Source organism: Mus caroli, chromosome 2 (assembly GCF_900094665.2).
Source record: "Mus caroli chromosome 2, CAROLI_EIJ_v1.1, whole genome shotgun sequence".
NCBI lineage: Eukaryota > Metazoa > Chordata > Mammalia > Rodentia > Muridae > Mus > Mus caroli.
This window is the reverse complement of record NC_034571.1, coordinates 156,363,191-156,382,690: the sequence shown is the minus strand read 5'-3', so window position 1 is coordinate 156,382,690 and position 19,500 is coordinate 156,363,191. Positions and strand designations below refer to the sequence as shown.

At 50.7% G+C, this 19,500-nt stretch overlaps 1 protein-coding gene across 1 annotated transcript; it reads left to right on the top strand.

Moving 5' to 3' along the window:
* The first annotated feature begins 770 nt into the window (after positions 1–770).
* Positions 771–19,500, top strand: Sdc4 (syndecan 4). The gene is made up of 5 exons (XM_021185829.2): positions 771–878; positions 12,529–12,655; positions 14,106–14,152; positions 14,665–14,860; positions 17,535–19,500. Exons 1-5 carry the CDS (start codon positions 804–806, stop codon positions 17,684–17,686), a joined length of 597 nt encoding a protein of 198 aa, XP_021041488.1. The 5' UTR covers positions 771–803; the 3' UTR covers positions 17,687–19,500.

Here is a 19,500-nt window from a genome sequence, read left to right as displayed (position 1 = left end):
AACTTGCAAACCAGTTTTCAGAGAGATGAAAAATAATCTCTTAAAAACCGAGGTCCGTCTTCCTGGTTTTGTTTGGTCCACTGCTAAGGATGCGGTTGTTTTTTGTCCCCCCCCCCCTCCATTTTTAATTGGAGGACAAGTCAAAAGAGCAAGACTATTTCGTGACACGTGAGTATTACACACAATTCACACTTCAGTTGATAAATCACACTGTTTAGTGCACAGGCAGGCTCGTTCCTTTGTCTTTCCAGCTGCTTCTGCGCTGGCGCCCTGGGGTTGGAATAATTTCGACAGCAGGCCTGGAAAAACTTGAACCATTTCGTCCTTGTCGGTTCAGAGTTGCTAATCAAAAACTATCCGAATTCAAGCGCCACTTGGGGAATACTCCATGACAAAGCGGAGCGCACCCGCTTTGAAGACTGGTTAAAAACAGCAGACCCCTAGTCAATCCTACCCTGTTTATGGGCCTCAGTTTCCCCAGCTATAAATTGGGGGCTAAGCAGTGATCCTCGGTTTTTAGGCGGACTGCCTCGCAGTAGATCAGTTAACTATCGTGGGCAGCAGCTCCTGGAGCTACAGATTGGGGTCAGTTTGGAGCCGGCAGGCACGCTGTGGGCGGGTCCCCGGGCGGGTTGGGTCCCACCCCAGTGGTTTCCAGCTTGCCCAGCGCAGCACCCCGCAGGCCTAAGCTTTCCCGGGGGAATTCCGGGCGGTGCGGGCGAGAACTGGGGGCGGGGCAGGGCTGCTGCTTATAAGAAGGGCTGCGCGCCCGCTCCGGGCCACTGGTTTGCGCTGTTGAAGCCATGGCGCCTGCCTGCCTGCTTGCGCCGCTGCTGCTGCTGCTCCTCGGAGGCTTCCCCGTGGTCCCCGGCGAGTCGGTATGTATTTGAACGATGTCTTAGAGGGGGGAGAATGGGGAGTGCCTTCTTTGTCCCCTCAAATCCCGGGATCCGGAGGGAATAGGGTGCATCGTGAACTGTGCTCCCTCCCCCCAACCCCCTCGGGACGCCGAGACACGGAAAACTTTATGAGGAAACTTTGCTCTTGGGTCTCAGGAAGGCTGCCGGAGACTCTTCCACGCGCCGTGCACCCCTAGCCGGTTGCTCTGAGCTCTGGACTCAGCCTGGCCTCTGGGCTCCCGGGTGGGACGTGACTAAGTTGGTGTCAACTTTTCTCCTCCCACACCCTCACCCCTACTTTGTGATCCCAGTGCTGGCGCTGCGCGCAGAGTGGCCCTCGGTGTCCAGAGCAGGAGGCTCGAGTCTGAGATGGTCTGGGGACGGGGTGGGCAGCTTGTATTCGGGAGCTGGAACACTTTAGGGCTGTGCGGAGGACCCCGTTTCACAAACCCTGGGGAATGGAGAAGACTGAATCCTGGCCTTCGTTCTGGCCACAGTCTTGGTACGACTGACTTAAGGGGCAAGATCAGCTCCTTCTAAGGTCACCTTTCCTATCTACAGAACAGATCATGAGGTGAACCTTCCTGCTTTAGGCTGTCCAAAAAGTTGGGTTCCTTATTTTTCCAGAGCGGACTCAAAGGACAACTTTCCGATCAGCTCCAGGCTAGAGATTGAGCTCCAACTGTTTTGTGGGACGTGTTTTGGTTGAAACCGCACACGGGGAAATTGAGGCACCCACCTGAGTGCGGAGAAGGATCTAGAGGAGAAAAGATCCCAGGGAACCTAAAGAAACCTTTCCTTTTCAGGATCAGAGTCAACAAGGATCTAGGGCCGGATCAGCTCAATCCTAGTAGGCGTTTAGGAGGCAAGGGAATTTACAGGGCATAACAGTCCCTGGGAGAGGGGGGTCTGACCCATGAGCACGGGCCATTTGTACCTTTAGTCTAAGTTTTGGGGGGAGTGAGACTCTGGAGTTTAATCATTAATGTTCTTTTGAAAGCCACCTTTTTCTCTGGGCTTATTTAGGGAATAGTTGATCCTGTTCAGGAGGCTTCAGGTGAGAGTGTATGCAGTCTCCAGCACAATTGCAGTTAGGCACGGAACCCATTGCATGCTGGTTTCTGCTCTGATGGCTTCCTGGTGGCTTTGGAATCAAGCGTGATTAATTTCAGAAAACCTCCCTGTTGACTGTTCTTAAACTAGACCTCAGGCAGAGAGGTTAAGTAACCTGTTGAAGGTCACACAGCTACCAACCAGCTGAGTCAGGCAGAAGTTAAGACAGTCAGACTTGGAAATGCCTGCTTTTATCTTCTCGTCCCTGTGGCTGCTGTTAGGTCCCGTTTTCCCATAATTCCAGACTGGTCTAACATCTGTTGATGTTTGGGATTGGAGAGCCTCAACTCAAGGTGTATTGTGAGTGGAATGAACATGAATATGAGGGAATGGCTTTCCACTAAAGCGAAGGCATCTTTGCAGAAAGGTTGTGACTGAGCGAGCCCAGCGTGCCTTCCTGTTGTATTAACCTTAAATGAGCGGCTGAAGGCTATTCTGAAGTTGAGTCCTTCCTTGTGGACTTCTGAAGGAATGCTGGCTGAGCAGTGTGAGGAAAAAGGACCTAGGCGATGGCTGAGGTCACCATGTGGCCAGTCCCAAGCCATTGAGCTCCCCTCGGGCTGCTAAGCTAGCAGGTGCTTTGGGGGAGGACTAGACCGCAGTGTCCCCCAGATAGAGTCAGAAGGATGTGGTTTGGGGGAGGTAGGTTTTGCCAGGCCTGCTTTGGGTGACCTGATCTAGCAAGGGGGAGAAGCCAGCCTAAAGCAGCTGCTTCCGGAGGCCTCAGTCTCAATCTCAGGTCCTGACCTCAGTGTTCCCTCCTCCCTGCCTAATGTCAGAAGCATCTTGCCTCTAATTGGGTCACAGGGATTCCCCCTTAAATTGTGGTCAGAAAAATCGGACCACTTGGGCTGGAAAAACAAGTGATACTGTCTGCCTTTCTTTCTCCCTTGGAATGAGAGAGAAAGACAGAGACAAGACAGAAAATGAACCCTGGGGAGAGGATTTAGCTAACAGCTGTTTTGATTTATTGAGCACTTTCTGATAACTGAGTAATTAGGCCCTCACAAAAAAAAAAAACAAAACACCACCATCACACCACCGCCACCAACAACAAAACCCAACACACGTGGTTACGTTCTTGTATTCTCTTTTCCAGAATAGTATATTGAAAGATGAGATGATACCATCTTTTAATACTGAGTGTACAAGCAGGCCATCTACTCTCTACAGAGTAGTCTTGGAACCTTCACGCTATGAGGGACTTTCTCCAAATTTTAGGTTTAGTCCAAACCCAGATTTGGGAAAGGCAGCCCAAGCTAAACGCCCACTGCCCTCTCCTCTGCTTGGCGGGTTTGCCATCCCAAACCTGTTCTTCCTGTCCAGCTGGGAGCATTCCCTGATCTGCCTTCTGCCCCTCCCACCCTGGCCAATTAAAGGCAGCCTTGTTTTTGGGATGGTGGTTGGGGGGGGTGGGTGGAGGTGAGGGGTGTGGGCCAAGGTGTTGTTGCCCAGGGGCACAGCCTACTGACTTGGCACCAATCCCAGGCAGCTCTGAGGAAGTATCTCCCACCCACCTGGTGTACTTCAACTTAAAGACGTTTCTAGTCTACTTGAGAACCCTCTCCTTGGTAGCCAGGAAGTGGGGGCTGAGTGCCCAAGGAGGTTCTAGGGCCTATGAGTGGCTGGTAAGACCTCTTGGGACTTCTTGGGAGCCCATAGAGGTACTGCACATCTGGGGAATTGATTTGGACCATGATTTGGAGAGCACAGTGGGGTTGGGAGAGACCTGTAACTCGGAACAGTCTTCTGCAAAATCACGATGGAGCTAGGAGGTTTCAAGAAGAGACACCCCGCCATCTCATTCCTTATTGTTGCTTTATGTGTATGGGTATTCTGAATGAATCTCTGTCTGCGTTACCATGTCTATATTCTGGGTCCAAGGAGGCCAGGAGAGGATGTCGGTTCCCCTGGAGCTGGAGCTGCAGACAGTTGTGAGATGCTAAGAGGGTGCTGAGAATTGAACCCAGGTCCTCTCCCTAAGCCACTTCTTCAGCCCTCTGATACCTGATTAGTCATTAAGCACTAATCATTCAAAAAGGAGTATGACATCTAAGGCCTTCTCTCTAGGAAATGAAATCACATCATCAAACTCTGCAAAGGGAGACACCCCCACCCCCCAATTCACATCTGGAGACCAGAATTCTGCGCCATTCCTTCTAGTGAAACTCCTACCTTCCCCATGGGCCATGATTGTATGACTGAAAAAACTCACATATAACAACTTCGTTCCAAAAGGTGCTTCGAAATCACTTACTGCTAGGATGACTGACTGACTGTAGTTTGGTACTGTAGTATAGGCATCTTTATCTCCCTTTTCACAGAGAGCTGATGCTCAAAGGAATGTAGTGTTTTGCCAAGATCAGGAGAATGCTAGCTGTCTGTTTAGATTGTCCCTTAGAGAACATTCTAGATAATGGGGACATTAGATAACCTTGGGACTGACTTCTGTGTTGCTCGCAAACATACCTCGTGTCTGGAGCTCAATGTCCGTCCTGTCTCCAAAATGAGGAGGCTGGACCATTGCCACTTGAGTGTCCTTCTTACTCCACGGCCCAGATGGGGAGGGGAAGGGGAGTTCTCTTGGCTTCTTTGGTAGACTCTAAACAAGTCCCGGTCTCAGAAGAGAAGTGGGGTGCACATTCAGGTCCTGCCGTCTCCAGCGCCTGGAAACAGGAGGCTTTTCCAAGGACTTGGAGTGCTGAGCTGGCTTGAATGAGGAGCTGCAGAGCTGGACTCTCTGTTGGGAGAGATTGGCTCCTAGCTGTTTTTTCAGCCTCCTGGGCTGTATGAGTTGCTGTGATTTCCAAATGAATGTTTAAAAGTAGGGGAATGGGATGGACTGGGCTCTGTGAGTCAACTGTGTCTTGCTACAGCCTGCCTGAGTCACCACTTCCTACCAGTCTCTTGGCTAATAAGCATAGCTCTGTGGCAGGAATCTTGGGAGTGGGCAAGTTTGAGGGGTTTTGTTCATTTTGGGTTTTTGTCTTGGCTTTTGGGAGTCAGCATCAGTGTCTAGAGCCTTTGAATATTCACAGCACCGGTGTGTGCACTTGGGTCCTGGACAGTGCAACAGAGCAGGTACGACATTGGTACACCTCTCCACACCCACACCCTTCAGTAACACCAAGGAGTCAACTGGTCTGAATTCAAGAACCAAAGCTGGCGCCATTCAGGTTTGATTTGCACTAGGATTCTGTGACATTTTTTTGGAGCTGCTAGGGTGTTAAAACAATAATGTGACGACAGTGGGCCTGCTCCTTAACCTCCTAGTCTGTTGAGGCTCTGACATCAATTCCCTAGCACCAATAAAGTAAATTAATTAAAAGATTGTGGTGGGGCGAGTTGATGAGCTTGCAAAGGAGGCTCCGAGCATTCCTCCAAGTAGTGGAACAGGAGACATTCCTCAGTGACCGTTCCCTGGCTTGCCTAGGACCTCTCTCCTCCCCCACATCTAGTCCTGCAGCTGCTAGGTGGGAAGGGTAGAGCCTAGGGGTGGGGCCGATGGAGCCCAAATCTTATATTTGTTTATCTTCGAAGTGGGTTGTTTGCAGGTTATCAGATGGGTTTATATTTAAACAAGAACCAGTTCCTGGCAGCTCCACCTCCTGCGGGATCTGCAGGTGTCCCAGGCCAGCTTCTCTCTCTCTTTCTCTCTCTCTCTCTCTCTCTCTCTCTGTGTGTGTGTGTGTGTGTGTGTGTGTGTGTGTGTGTGTGAGGGAGGGAGTTTACAAGGGTACCAGGTCTTAGGACACAGTTCAAGCTAAGACTTGCATTGCTTTCCCTGGGAAGGGCAAGTGTTCTGAGGCAGCTGAATGACTACAAGTAATGTTCTGGCTTTGGTGGACAAGCAAAGGCAATGTTCTGAGAAGGTATTTTTCCTGCTAGCGACTAGGGGAACATCCATGCGCACCATTGGGGTCTGATTTAACCCTAGAGAAACGTGCCTTGTAGAGCTAGCTTGTTATTAACCCACTGGTGACCTTTGGACACTCACCTGCGCCTTGTAGACCTGTCTGGTGGTGTCTGCTAGAGGCCCTGGGAACAGGAAATGTGGGTACATTTTACAGCCAGAAAGCCTCTTGAGTCTCTGCCCCAGCTCTGCCACTCACCCAGGGACACACAGGGAGTTAATAAGTCACTTTGTTGATGTGAGAGCCCCAGTGTCCTCTATAAAACACCCGTGTCACTTGATAGTCATAATAGTTATTTAGCAGACTTATAAAGTGCCGGCTTCAGTTGAATTTATTATTCGTGACTAGACAAGGGCTCCTGTCTTGGCCAGAGGTTGGCTTTGGGTCATGGCGTCTGTATATGTGCAGAGAACGTAAGTGGGCTAGTAGGATTCTTGGAGATCAGAACATTTATCCTGGAGGACTGTGGGAATCAAAAGATCACAGATTCCCCCCCCACACACACACACATACGAAATAGGGTCTCATGTAGCCCAGGCTGGCTTTGAGTTCCCTATGTAGTTGAGGTTGGCCTTGAATTCCTGATCCTCCTGCCTCTGCTTCCTAAGTGCTGGTATTATAGCCATGGACCACCACAGCCTGCCACTTTTGACACTTTACAACTGTCACTTGTCATCTCTATGGTCACCCGCCAGTATCGGTTTCTTTCCATCTTGGGTTACAGCCTCTTACTGAGTGCTCCCCACCCTTTGCTCTTTGCCTGCCCCCTCCCCTGTCCTCCTAGTATAGGGAGTTGGCTGCCCTAGTTTTCTCTGGCAAAGGAGAGGCTGCTGGTCAGGTGACACCCAGGGTAATGGAAAGGGAGGCAGGGAGAGGTTGGTGCTTATGGAAACACTGACTGGGTGAAGCGGGCTGTAATGGCCCAACCTGTGGGGACTGGCTGCAGCCTCTGGGCAGCAAGCAAATGGCTGGGCTGGGTGTTTTAGAGTGGGGACACTCCTTGCCTCTGGGGAAGTCCAGCATCAAGATGATTGAGAGGGATTGACCTGGTCAGGATTCCTGGCTTCCCCAGTCTGGGGAGGAGGAGGTGCAGGGGCCCTGTAAGCCAGGTTCTGGTAGATCTAATCCGTTGCAACAGGGGCTGCAAAGGCCCTGTACTCTGTTCTCAAAACACTGGAGGCTTGTTTGCATGCTGAGAGTCTTCTGGGCAGCCTCAGATCCAGCAGGGATTTTGGATCTGCTGCCTAGATTACAAGCCCCAGCTTCAATGCACCTCTGTCTCTTGAGGCCTTGAGGGAGCCAGTCCCTCCCCAGCTGTCTCCACTGGTAATCGGAGCAGTGCCCAGTTTGGTGCCCAGGCCTCGGGACAGAGGGAGGCTTGTCTCTTTGAGACCCTTTTACAGGTGGGGAAACCAAGGCTCAGAAAGGGGATCGACCACTGGGGACCACCTAAGTAGTGAGAGAACTGGATTGGTCCTTGGGAGGGGTTTGTCCAGAGGTTCCCGACCAATCCCCCTCATTCCTGGCTGGCACCCCATGATCCTAGAGTTCTTGTGGGAATGGGCTGCTTTGGGACTTGGTGAAAAGCTGGCTGCTGACTGTGCCTGGCCTGGCTTGCTACAGGGTGATTGTGTTCAGAGTAACTTGACCTTGAAGTGGGCAGAACCGACATTTGAACCCTCACTCAACCCCCCTTACAACCCCCTGCTTCCCCAGACCTTGCTTATTAACCCTTTCAGGTCCCAGGGCATCACATTGAATATTTGGTATGTGACTTTTTTTGCCTTTTAGATTTTTTTTTTCCTCCCCCAAGGCAAGCCAGGAAATAGAGGCTCTAGCTCACAAGAAGAGTTTCAGATCTCTCTGGTTAGTGCCTTCCACTACTCCTGGAAAAACACAGATTTCCTCTGTCTTTGTTTGCTTAGGATAAACTTAGGCTGGGCAGGTTTCTACCCATCCCTGAGTCTGAAGATGCCGACCTTTCAGTTGGGTATCTCTGGTCTGTCTCAGCAGTAGAAGCGACAGGGTTGTCAAACCCCTCTCTAGCTTGCAAAATCCCCTCCCATCTGATGGCCAGGGCCTCCCCAGCCCCGCCCTCGGCTGCTTCAGCAAGGTTCCTCTCTGGCTCTCTTGAGCATTCCCGTCTCCTATGCAGAAGGAAGGTGGGTGGGGTTTAATAATGATCACCACCTATTGAGCACCTGCTATGCACCAGTCACCTGCTGGTCACCTGTGCACTTGGACACATTCCCCTTGACCTTCATTCTGCAAGGTGCCAATTAGAAAAGAAGAAACTGAGGACTTAAAGCCAGAATAAACTCCCAGGCTTCACAGGAAATGGTGGAGCCTTGATTTGCTTGTGGCTCCTGCCCACTGTAGTAAATGGAGTTGGTGGGGCTGTAGAACCACTTGGGAGTCCAGGAGTTGGTTTATGGGTGTTGCCCCTGACCTGACTCAGCCCAGTGTCATCCTTATGGTCTCTTCCTCAGAGTATGATCAGGTGTGGGCTTGACCCCTCCTTCTGTGGGGAGGAGGCAGGTAGGAGGCTCTCACCAGTTCACTGTTAGCCAAGCCCTCCTTGGTTTTCCAGCCAAGTTTCTGTCCCTTTGTTTAAGCAATAACACTTCCACCTTTGTTTATTCCCTGGCAAGGGGAGGTGGGGTGCCCTGGAGCCTCAGCTCAGCCAGTGTCCAGTGGGCTTTCTTATTGGGCTGAAGGTGAAGAATGGGCAGGCCATTGTGATGAGACTGGCTGTGGTTAGGACATGGTTTAGAGAAAGGTCTGGGTATGAATCCAGTGTTGTTCTCTCCTAGCTGTGACTCTTGGATAAATGACTCATCTGTGGGCCAGGTAGAACACCTCATGATGCTGTGCTGTTGAGTAGAATAAAGGGACTTTATGCAGAGATGGAGCCTGCTATACAGTGGGGACTTCTGCTAGTCACCCCAATCCCTGTGTTGTTCCCCAGGGTGATGGACATCATGGGACTTTGAGATAGGATCAATGGCTTCTCATTCTGATTTCAGGCAAAAGCTTGTGTATTTGCTGAGAACCTTGGGGTCAGTCAAGGTTCCGGAAAGGGGGCTGGAGGCCACTTACCCAGGACAGTGAGCAACCTAGGTTGTAAGCCCAGCTCTGCTGCTAGCTGCCTGGCTGACCTTGGCAAAGTAATCTGTCTCAGAGATCATAAAACTAAACGGTTGGGCTGTGGCCTCAGATGCCTTCTGCTGGCAGGTGTTACTTCCTATAAAACAAAGTATACCTACTTCTATTTTTTCCAGTTTGGGAAAGAATTCAGGGTCTCTAACTATCGGCACTAGGTCAGATTTCTATCGACTACGAGGCCAGCAAGAACCTCTGCACCAGACCCAACCTACTACCTTATTCACCCATCTTCTGGTTGTGTTTGTGAAAGGGACAGAAATGAGACCAGAGGGTGTGCATGCGCATGCATATACACGTGGACACACGTTCCTGGGCAGGGTTGGGTGAGCGGAGGTGAACCGACCACATCTGTAGTCAGGAGCAAGACTGGATCCCCCTCTGGTTAAGGTTGGGTCAGCCTGCTGGGTGGCCTGGTTTTTCAAAGCCACCCCAGACTACTGAGTGGACCTTGTTTGAAAAGAGAGTCGGGGGAAGGAGAGGTTGTTGGTACCTTCTCAGCTTTACAAACACACAAACAGAACCATTGCTCACCATCTCTTTGGGCATGGTTGGGTCTGTTCTGACATCGTGTCCTCAGTAGCTCCTGTCCACTTGGGAGGTTTTTGCTTGTTAGAGTTTGTGAGCATAGGAGGGACCAGAAAGGGGCTAAGAGAAGATGCCTTCCGAGCTCCAGGAGCCTGAATTTCTCATGTCTTGTCTCAGAAGCCTCTGACTCACTGAAGAGGTTAATTTTTGCATCCTCTCCACACCTCTGAAGAATTTTCCAACCTCTGAAAGGAAGGCTCCAAGCCTGGCTGAGCGGTGGGTCCTGGTGTGATACTCCTTTCCTCTGGAATTTTAATATAAAGATGATGGAGGGGGGGAGGGGCGTGGTGGTACAACTCCTTAAATCCCAGTACAGAAGAGGCAAAGACCAGTTTCTTAGTCTAGCCAGGCCAGCCAAGGCTACCTAGAGAGAGACCTTCCCCCTAAAAAAGGAATGGGAGGGGGACCATGTGTCCCAAAGGGAGCTGAAACAGGAATGCATCTTGGTTTCAGCCTCAGTTTACCAGTCAGATCTTGACAGCTTCAAACACACACACATACACACACACACACACACACACACCTTGAGTTTCTCTAATGGAAGATTGAAGTAATCACTACTAGCCCACGTGATAGGCATCGAATATGCTTATCTCCAATCTCCTGGGCTGTTTTGAAACACCCGGAACACTTTCACATATTACGGAGGTTTGGTGTGTGGCTGACATTCCAAGGCTCCTTCCTAGGGGCGAGGTGTGGGGTAGGTCAGACCTGAGCTGGAATCCAAGCCCCCAGGCTTAAAACCTCAGCGCCTGCCCTGAAGAGTTTGAATTTTAACAGCGTGTGACCAGTCTTTCAGGCTTTGGTGGTCTGAGTATCTCTACCTGCCTCTCCTTTCCTCCATCTCCCCATGCCCTCACCCCTAGCTGGATTAGACACGCCCAGTTAGGGTTCCTGTCTAGTCCAGGGTGGGCTGGGCTGGGAGCTCTAAGCATAAAACGTGTTCCTATGTTGTGTCTGTGGCTAGCAGCCCAGGTGATCTCATGCCCGGCCGCCGGTCTTGTTGGTCACTTCTGCTTGTGTGACCTTAGGAGAAGTGAGTTGCCTTTCTGAGCTGTGGTTTCCACCCTCGCCAAAAGGGTCTGCGTCATCCCGAGTGCGTGCATGTTAAGGCCTGGCACACTGTAAGCCATGGAGGCCTTGCCGTTGCAGATTTTGAACCTTAGGGAATTTGTAGTGAGGCGTTGGGCGTTGGGACCATGCCTGCCGTCTAGGGCACTTGGTACAACCACGGAGAAGCCTTCTTGCTGTGCTGCCAAGCCAAAGCCACAGGCACGGGCCCTGTGCGGGGGCTGGAATTCCAGTACCAGCAACCCCACAGCTCCCAATTCCGGAGTCGTGAAGTCATCTGTAAGCAAGACTTAACCCCTGCTGGCTCCCCACTCCCACGCGTACCAAGCACTCTGATCGATTTCCCTGCCCCCCCCCCGGGGGGGGGGAAATGCCTGCCTGACTTCCTCCCAGCTACTTTCCCAGAATCTAGTTTCCTGAGCAAAGTGGGTGGACAGAGGGCACAGCCTCCTCTCCCCGGAAGCCTGTGGGAGAGAGAGGAGGAGGAAGAGTGGAGCAGGAAGCCTGATCCCTAAGCGCCTCTCCTGACCTCTCCTGCCACTCAATCTCACGCCTTAGGGTTAAACGGACATTCCTTCTTACTGTCTCCACCGCGTGTCTCTGTGGTTGGGTGAAGGACAGCCTGGGGCTGGCGGACACAAGACCTGACCCACTCTCTACCTAAGTTTTATACGGTGTTAGGGTAGTTACTACCTTGTTTCTGGTTTGAATTCTCTTTACGAAATTCTTTGAAAGAACAGGGCCTCCCCGGGTCTGAATGGCTAGTTCCTATTCTGAATTTCTAAGCAGGGCTTCATCCCTTGTACTCTCGGGGACTAGAGGAGGGAAGGCCTGGAAATAGTAGACTAGTGACCCTTGCACCTGGTTGTTTACAAGAATGAGCCTGAGTCCAAAGACTAGGGGGGAAGGGCTGTGGGCACCCCAGTGCACCCTAGGGCCCTAAGGAAGCTGGGATAAGGAGACACGGGGTGTGTGTGGGAGGGGGCAAAAATAAGTGGGATAGTTTCCTTTTAAATGCTGTTTGGTGGGAATTGACCACAAGCTCTGGGTTGGCTAGCTGGGTCTCCTTGGGATGGGAGCTGAGTGACGTGGACTGTGGGAGCAAGGATCTGTGTGCCCTGCCCTGGCAGAAGACTAGACATTGAGAGAAGTCCGTGAATTCAGGATTGTACCTTTGAGTCACCACCCGGTCTGAGTTCTGTGGCTGTCTTGGGGTGTGAGTGAACCTGCCCAGCCTGTTTCAGCCCAGTCTGACTCAGTTGGGAACATGTTCCCAACAGGGCAGGCCCAGAGCCAGTAGCCTACTGCCTTCCATCTGGAAATCAGCTGCTGTCATAGGACCCCAGCCTGGGCCTGTCTGTGTCCATGGGAACCTCTGGCTCTGAAATCAGGTGGTCCTTCATGCAATTCTGCCTGCCAATTGCCACTTGTACCACCAGAAGAGAATGACTTAACAGCCATTTGTGCGGGGGGGCTTAGTTGTAAAGTTAATTAACAAGTGCTATTATAAGCAGCCTTAGAGATCATAGGTAGCTCAGTAAATACCTAGAAATATTAATAACTTGTTACCACTTATATTTTTACTAACCCAGAATGGTGAAGAGACTTGTATAGGGTTGCACAGTAGATGGGGCACAGGACCCAAAACTTCTTCTCATCTGGTCCTATAATCCTGATTCACTTTGGTTCTGGGGCACTCTTGTCTCCCAGAGCCTCCGGAGGGAGGAGGAGGAAGATGGGCCTTTTGGGTCGATCCTGTTTGAAACCATCTCTCTTATTAGATTCGAGAGACAGAGGTCATCGACCCCCAGGACCTCCTGGAAGGCAGATACTTCTCTGGAGCCCTCCCCGACGACGAAGATGCTGGCGGCTCGGATGACTTTGAGATCTCGGGTTCCGGAGATCTGGGTATGGGGGTGTGCTTGGGAAGGCTGGGGGGACCCTGGGCTGCAGGGACTCCTGGCGGCAACAGTGGGAGAGGTGGATTTGAGTCGATGTTTTCCTACAGTGCTCCCCCCACTACCCCCCCCCACTTCAAAAGGGGAAACAAACGTAACATTTTCCCACCCCCAGGGTCTCTGGGGTGAGTTGTAAACAACTTTGAATTCATTCCACTTTGAGTTTGCAGGCGCTAGCCTGAACCTGTCCACTAGGCTCCTCCCTCTGGTGGAGGGTAGAGGGAGCGTGGGGAAGGGCCCAGAGTGTGTTCCGCTCCCCCAACCCCCAACCGTTGAAAGGAAAAGTACTGGTTCCAAAGTGGGGGTGGAGTGGGAGGCGTTATGTGTGGGCTGAAATATGGAGAGGGGAGCCGGAAGCAAGCCCCTGTTTCAGATGAGACCGGGAGGGAGGGAGGTTTCTTGTAGTGTGACCAGGTAGGTATCAGGGCTTTCATGGGCTTGACTTTGTGGCCTCTGGAACAGGCAGCTGCTAAGGGTTCCGCTGTCTTCAGGGCCTTTGCAGAGTCCAGAATCCCAGCGCTGCCTTCTACTTAGAGCCTTGGTTCTTACTATGTAAAACGAGGGTCTGGAGGACTGTGGAGTCAGTTGTGGACTGAAGCGAGTTCCAGCTCTTAGCAGTTACCATACACTCGGTATTTTTAGAAGTAAATTTTGTATACCGTGTATCCTGAGTATACCGTGGTGTGTACTAGGACAGCCTCTACAAAGGGTTGCAGCCAGGAGACAAGCTAAACTCTTTGCCTCCTGTGTTTATCATTACAGTTAACTGCTTCCTTCCCAAAAGTTAATTCCCTGGGGAGCTTGTTCAGATGTAAATTTTAGTTAAGGTGGCTCTATCTTCCCTGATAGAGATTGAGCCTAGGGCTTGGCTCTGCCACTCACCTCCTCCCCCCCTTTTTTTTTTCTTCTTCAAGACAGGTCTTCTCTGTGTAGCCCTGGCTGTCCTGGAACTCATTCTGTAGACCAGGCTGGTCTTGAACTCAAATCCGCCTGCTTCTGCCTCCCGAGTGCTGGGATTAAAGGCGTGCGCCACAACCTTGCTCTCTTAACTTTCATGTTTGAGACCAGTTCTTCCGGTGTGGCTTAAGCTGGTCTTGAACTTCCTTCTGGTGTTCTGTGCACTTCGTCCAGGAACATTTTGCCTTTTCTAACCAGCTTCCAGATACTGCTGTCTTTACCCCATACTTTAGCTAGTAAGGGTTTAGAAAGTTCACGAGACACTGGACAGCTTTGTATATTACCAGGGTGTACACTGCTGTGAACGGACCAGATGCCCCAAGAGTGTCATGTTTCAGTATAGGTGACTAAAATTGCTCGTGAGGTGGGACACCACTAGCTACAGCTGAAGGGGTCGGTTTCAGAACATGACTGTTCACACAGCTGCTCTTCTAACTTTGCAGATGACACGGAGGAGCCCAGGCCCTTCCCTGAAGTGATTGAGCCCTTGGTGAGTGCTGCCCTCCCCGCTTCTCCACCCTTTTCTCCCTCTTTGCTCTTGCTCTCCTGAGAGCGACAGAAAATACAACCCCTTGAATGCATAATGGGATCTAACTCCCGTTTTCTAAGAAGGCCTTTTATTGGGATGCTAGGCTCATTTGGGACCAGCATGGACAGGGCGAGCCTTCTCCTTGGAGAAGATGGTCACCTCTGAGCCCAGCCTTTTTCCTTCTGCATTTTGGTGGCCTAAGAGTAACACTCCAACATGCTTGCCGCACACACTCTGCCTCAGAGTGTTGCTGGTGCAGAGTTGGCCTCCTGAGGGGCATCACCACATGACCTATACTGGTTGCTCCAGCATATACCTGCTGAGGCAGGCGTGAAGGCTGCTCCCCCCCCCACACCCCGCCTATGTGTTCGTTCCCTTGTGACTCCTCCTGTCTGTCATCTTCTAGGGTCCCCTTCCACCTAGCTTCCTCTTCGAGGTGTGTTCAGTGTCCTCTCGTCTCCTTTCTCTCTCAGGTGCCACTGGATAACCACATCCCCGAGAATGCACAGCCTGGCATCCGTGTCCCCTCAGAGCCCAAGGAACTGGAAGAGAATGAGGTCATTCCTAAAAGGGCCCCCTCCGACGTGGGGGATGACATGTCCAACAAAGTATCCATGTCCAGCACTGCCCAGGGCAGCAACATCTTTGAGAGAACTGAGGTCTTGGCAGGTAAGGCTGCTTCCTTCTCTCTGGTTTCAGAGAGAAGCAGACAGGCAGGTCTTTAGTCTTCTGGTTTGCATTGGGGCAGCTAAGGGCTTTATCTCCTTTAAGGGGTGGCTGGGAAGCATAATCAAATGCATATCAAAGACTTGCAAAGAATAGAAAAGGAATTGTTTCCTTAAGCCCCTGGGGTGTTTTCCAAAGCCCTTTCCCTGACTGAGCTTGCATCCCATATCCGGAGTTAATTATCTAAGGGTTAATTTCCCTTGCAAGCTAGGAGGCCCCTGGTGGAATTAGATTGACTCCTCCACTCACCCTCCTATCTTTCGATAGGCTTATGACCTTGGCCTGGTGCCTTTTGAGTAGCCTGCCTCCATTTACGGCTCTGTGAAATGGGAAGGTTGGCCCCTCCTTCTATAAAGGGCTGTTCTGTCCGTGTTATCCCCAGAGCTCTCAGGGTTAGGGTTAGTGTGTCCCCTAGTTAGGACACTGGATGCTTTTGTGTTACAGAGGCTTTAGGAGGGGCTGGGTCAGTTCTGGATGAGGGACTTGAGTTGGGGGTCCTCTTCTGGTAGCTCAAGAGAAGAGGCAAGAGCATCTCCATAGCTGGTTGGAGCGAACTTCCCAGTTAGGCAGGCAGTCTGGGAGGACTGGCTGGTGCAGAGGTGGTGGTGCTGCAGGCCCTTGCTAGGTCTTTCTTGTCTCCTGGGAAGCAGCTGGGCCTGAGGAGGCTGAGGTATACATATGGAGCCCTGTGCCTATATATCGCTGCCCTGTCTCCTTCCTTCAGGATCTCACTGGCCCTGTCTTGAAGACCCGGTGCCACAGTGTGGTCCTGCCTCTGGTCTGTCAACATACATCCTCTTTTTTTTCCTTCACCAGTCTTTGTGTTGGTGGCAAAGCCTTTGTGCAAAGGCCCTAGAGACCGTTAGGCCATGTTTCAAACTTTGTGGAAAAAAAAATTGTTTTGTCGTGCTTCAACCTCAGAGTTCCATTCTCATCGTAGTTTAGACCTGCCGGCTACAGGTCTTATTCATACGTGTGGAGTTTTAGATCGGTTCGTTAGTCTTGTTTGCTTCTCAAGAAAACTGGAAACCAGTCATTCTTCTTATTCGTGGGGGAAACCGAGCTCCCGCTCTGGCTTAGAGAACAAGAGAACTCACACGAGGATATCCCCTCATTCTTCCACCCCGTGGTCACACCGGTGTAAGATCTTTCCTAGAAATGCCATTTCTCTAGGCTCCTGTGGCCTCACCATTGAAGGGACAGTGGAGTCCAGCTGGAAACATCCCCTTCAGTAGCTTTGAAACAGCCCCTAGAAGTTCTGTGACGTGTGTGTCCTGTGACTCCTGTGTACTCTTGGAGACCCTCCAGTATCCTGAAGTGGAACCAGGTCACAGAGCCGGGACATGGTGACCTCCATGTTTGGAACTGGAACACAGATGGCTTCTGAACCTGTGGCTGGTTCTTGCCCCTGCAGGGTCTCCCAGTACAGATCAAGGGCCTGAAGGAGGAGTGGAGTTAATGAGAGGGAAAGGTGTGGGAGACAGGCAGGAGGCAGCTTAACTTTTTTTTTTTTTTTTTTTTTTTTTTCTGGAACCCGCAGCACTTTTGTTTTGGGTTGGTTTGTTTGTTGGTAGAAAAACTCTTGTTAGTTCTTCTGCCTCTCCTGCTCCGTTCTCTGTGTAGATGTATATAGTGTGTGCACAGAAATTAATCTTCTTAGCCTGGGTAAAACCGAATTAGGAGATTCAATCTGCCACAGGAAGGATTCTGTCCCTGCCCCTAACAAACAGCCGTGACTCATTCAGGCCACTTGGTGTGGTGACAGATGCTCGCCCAAGTGGAGAAGGTACCACTGCCTGGCCCCAGCTAGGAGCTAGCTCCTCACTGAGCTGGACAGTGAGGGTCATCTACTAAGCACTTTGTGGTGCTCTGGCCCACGTGAGGATGGTGCGGAACACGAGAAAGCCAGAGGTTTACAGCTCAGGGGGTCTTGAGTGTAGGCATTGCGTTGTGCAGTTGAAGTAGATTTATTTTGGTTTGAAGGGAAAGGTAGGAGAAGGTGTTTTTGTTCTGTGTTGTCTTAAGAGAGGTGAAGAAGCTTGCTTGCCTCATCAGATACAGTAGCTGGGAAAGGTGCGAGGTTCAAGGAGAAAATCAGCGGGAACCACTGTTGAAGACACGGGAACGCAGTTGCCATGATAACCGGCAATCGTTTGTGCTCTGACGGTGTAGACATTAGTGTGTTCTGCATGTTTGTAGAATATGATAACCTGTCAGTGGATGGATGTATGGGTCTAGGTGGGACATATGCACACGGGGATAGACGGTGTATGCCATGGTGAGAAGAAAGTGTCTTCATATTGATTGCTGCAGCCTGCTGTTCTTGGTCAGGGCTTAATGCTAAGCTGTTGCTAGAGAGACCGCGTGATGCATGGAATGAGCCTGAGCTTTTGGGCTAGGGCAGCAGATGTGGGATGAAATAGTGGTGTTGGTCCACTCTAGCTGTGATCTTATAATTTCTGTCTCTCTCAGACGGAAATCGTGAAGGTCGATGCTAATGAGGTGTCCTCTTGCTTGGTCTAGGGGGTGTGGTTATGGTGAGATTGATTGGCGGTGGGCGGGGCTGAGGAGCACATGGACCTGGAACCAGCTCACCCCTTGCTCTCTCCTACTTCAGCTCTGATCGTGGGCGGCGTGGTAGGCATCCTCTTTGCCGTTTTCCTGATCCTGCTGCTGGTGTACCGCATGAAGAAGAAGGATGAAGGCAGTTACGACTTGGGCAAGAAACCCATCTACAAAAAAGCCCCCACCAACGAGTTCTACGCATGATAAGCTTCCTCCAGAGAGCGCTGCTTGGACTTACTGGGGAGAGGAGTGGAGGGTTGTGGATGGCGGGAGTTGGCAGAGAGCAGCAGGCACCTTAATACTGACTTGTCAGTATCTCCGTCTCTAGTCACCTTTCTGGTGTCAGAAGAGATGTGATCTTCTACTGTGCTGCCTCAGAGAGGGAGGGAGGGAGAGAGAGAGAGAGAGAGAGAGAGAGAGAGAGAGAGAGAGAGAGAGAGACTGTCTGTGTCTCAGTTGCTCTGGCAGAAAAATGGGGTTAAACTTGCCCTTTCTGAAGGCAAGCCTGGAATTGGGTCTTTTGTTGTCATTGTTCAAAGTTTCCAGAATAGAATATAGGACCAGTTTAGATCCTATAGTAAACATGTCCCATCTATGACTGCCTTGATTATAGAGGCAAGGGGTTACTGTGTGAATCCCGGCTCCCTTCCACATGCTGTACACCCTATCCATCTGTCAGGAGCTGGGGCAAGGAGCCAGAACCCTCTGCACCTTGAGATAAGTCTGCCATGAGAGCTTTCTCATGCTACAGAGTCTCTGTGGCGTACCTGGGGGCATTCTTAAGTCCAGTGACTTAAAATTCAACCTTTTTTTAAAAAAAAATATCTAGGGAGGGCGGGGTGAAGTGCTGAAAGCTCACACTGAAGTGTGTTTGTAGGCGATTCATAAAAACTAAGTTTTTTAATGGTTCATTCCTTTATGCGAGCGTCTGCGCCTGGGCTGAGTGTGGGGGATACACAGATGTTCTATCTAGAACATTTCCATTGCAACAGCTAAGTTTGTGTTTCGTGGTTTTTTTATGTTTTGTTTGTCTTTTGAAAATGAGAGAAGAGTTGGAGATATGATTTTTATGATTTTTTTTTTGTTTTTTACTATTTATAGCTTCAGACAGGGCTGCTTTTCATCTTTCTATTGTCCCCCACGTTTTTGTTTTTGTTTTTAATGCTCTGTGCCCTTGTTTTTGACCTTGGCCCTTCCTGAAGTTGCTTTATCTTGAGAAGTAGCTACAGGGTTCTAGCAGTTTCCAGAATATAATGTAGGGGGATAGCGGGATATTTGTGTTTGTGTTCTTGTAATATATTATCCTTCCTTGGTTCTAGAAGAATAGATAAATATATTTTTTTAGGCTATAGAATGATATTACAGGTCCCATGTTGGCTGGATGGTTGCGTGAGTTTTCGTGTGGCTGAAGAGGCTGCTGCCCTCTTCCCTTGCCCTGTGCCTTATTGCGAATGAGCTAGAGTAGTTGAGGGTCCCTGACTCGAACCCTCACTGTGCCTTCTGCCGGGGAGGAGGGGCTCCTGGGCTCTAGATGCACGATCCAATACAGTGGCCGTGTGTGGCTGTATAACTCGGTTCACTTCAGACTAAGTGATTGGAAGTCATTCCTCGGTTGCACTAGCCACACAAAATGCTCAGTCACCATCCCCCGGGCACCGAGGGTTAAGCTGGTTTAGCAGGTCATTGCTCAGCTTTGCTTGTCTCCCTGGGCAAGGGAAGGGGACCAGGAGAAAGGTGGTGAGGCCCCAGGGACTCCTGTCATCTGGTACTCTCCCTCTTACAGAGGAGAGACCTAGTGGCTTAAAAGGCCTGGGGTGGTGGGGAGATCACACCACTCTCAAACATATTCTGTTCCTGTGAGGCCCCCATCACCACCTCCGTGCAGGGTCCTAGCTGGCTGGGTCCTCTTCTAGCCTTGGTGCCTGCTCCTTTTCTGCACCATTCACACTGTTGTCTGTTACTGATTTTTTTTTTTTTTGATAAAAAGATAATAAAACCTGGTACTTTCTAGATTGTCA

Excerpts from the sequence above, each read along its gene's own strand:
- Sdc4 (XM_021185829.2), top strand. The coding sequence starts at position 804 with ATGGCGCCTGCCTGCCTGCTTGCGCCGCTGCTGCTGCTGCTCCTCGGA. Across the intron at positions 12,656-14,105 it reads CTCGGGTTCCGGAGATCTGG|ATGACACGGAGGAGCCCAGG; the intron begins GTATGGGGGTGT and ends CTAACTTTGCAG. Across the intron at positions 14,861-17,534 it reads GAGAACTGAGGTCTTGGCAG|CTCTGATCGTGGGCGGCGTG; the intron begins GTAAGGCTGCTT and ends CTCCTACTTCAG.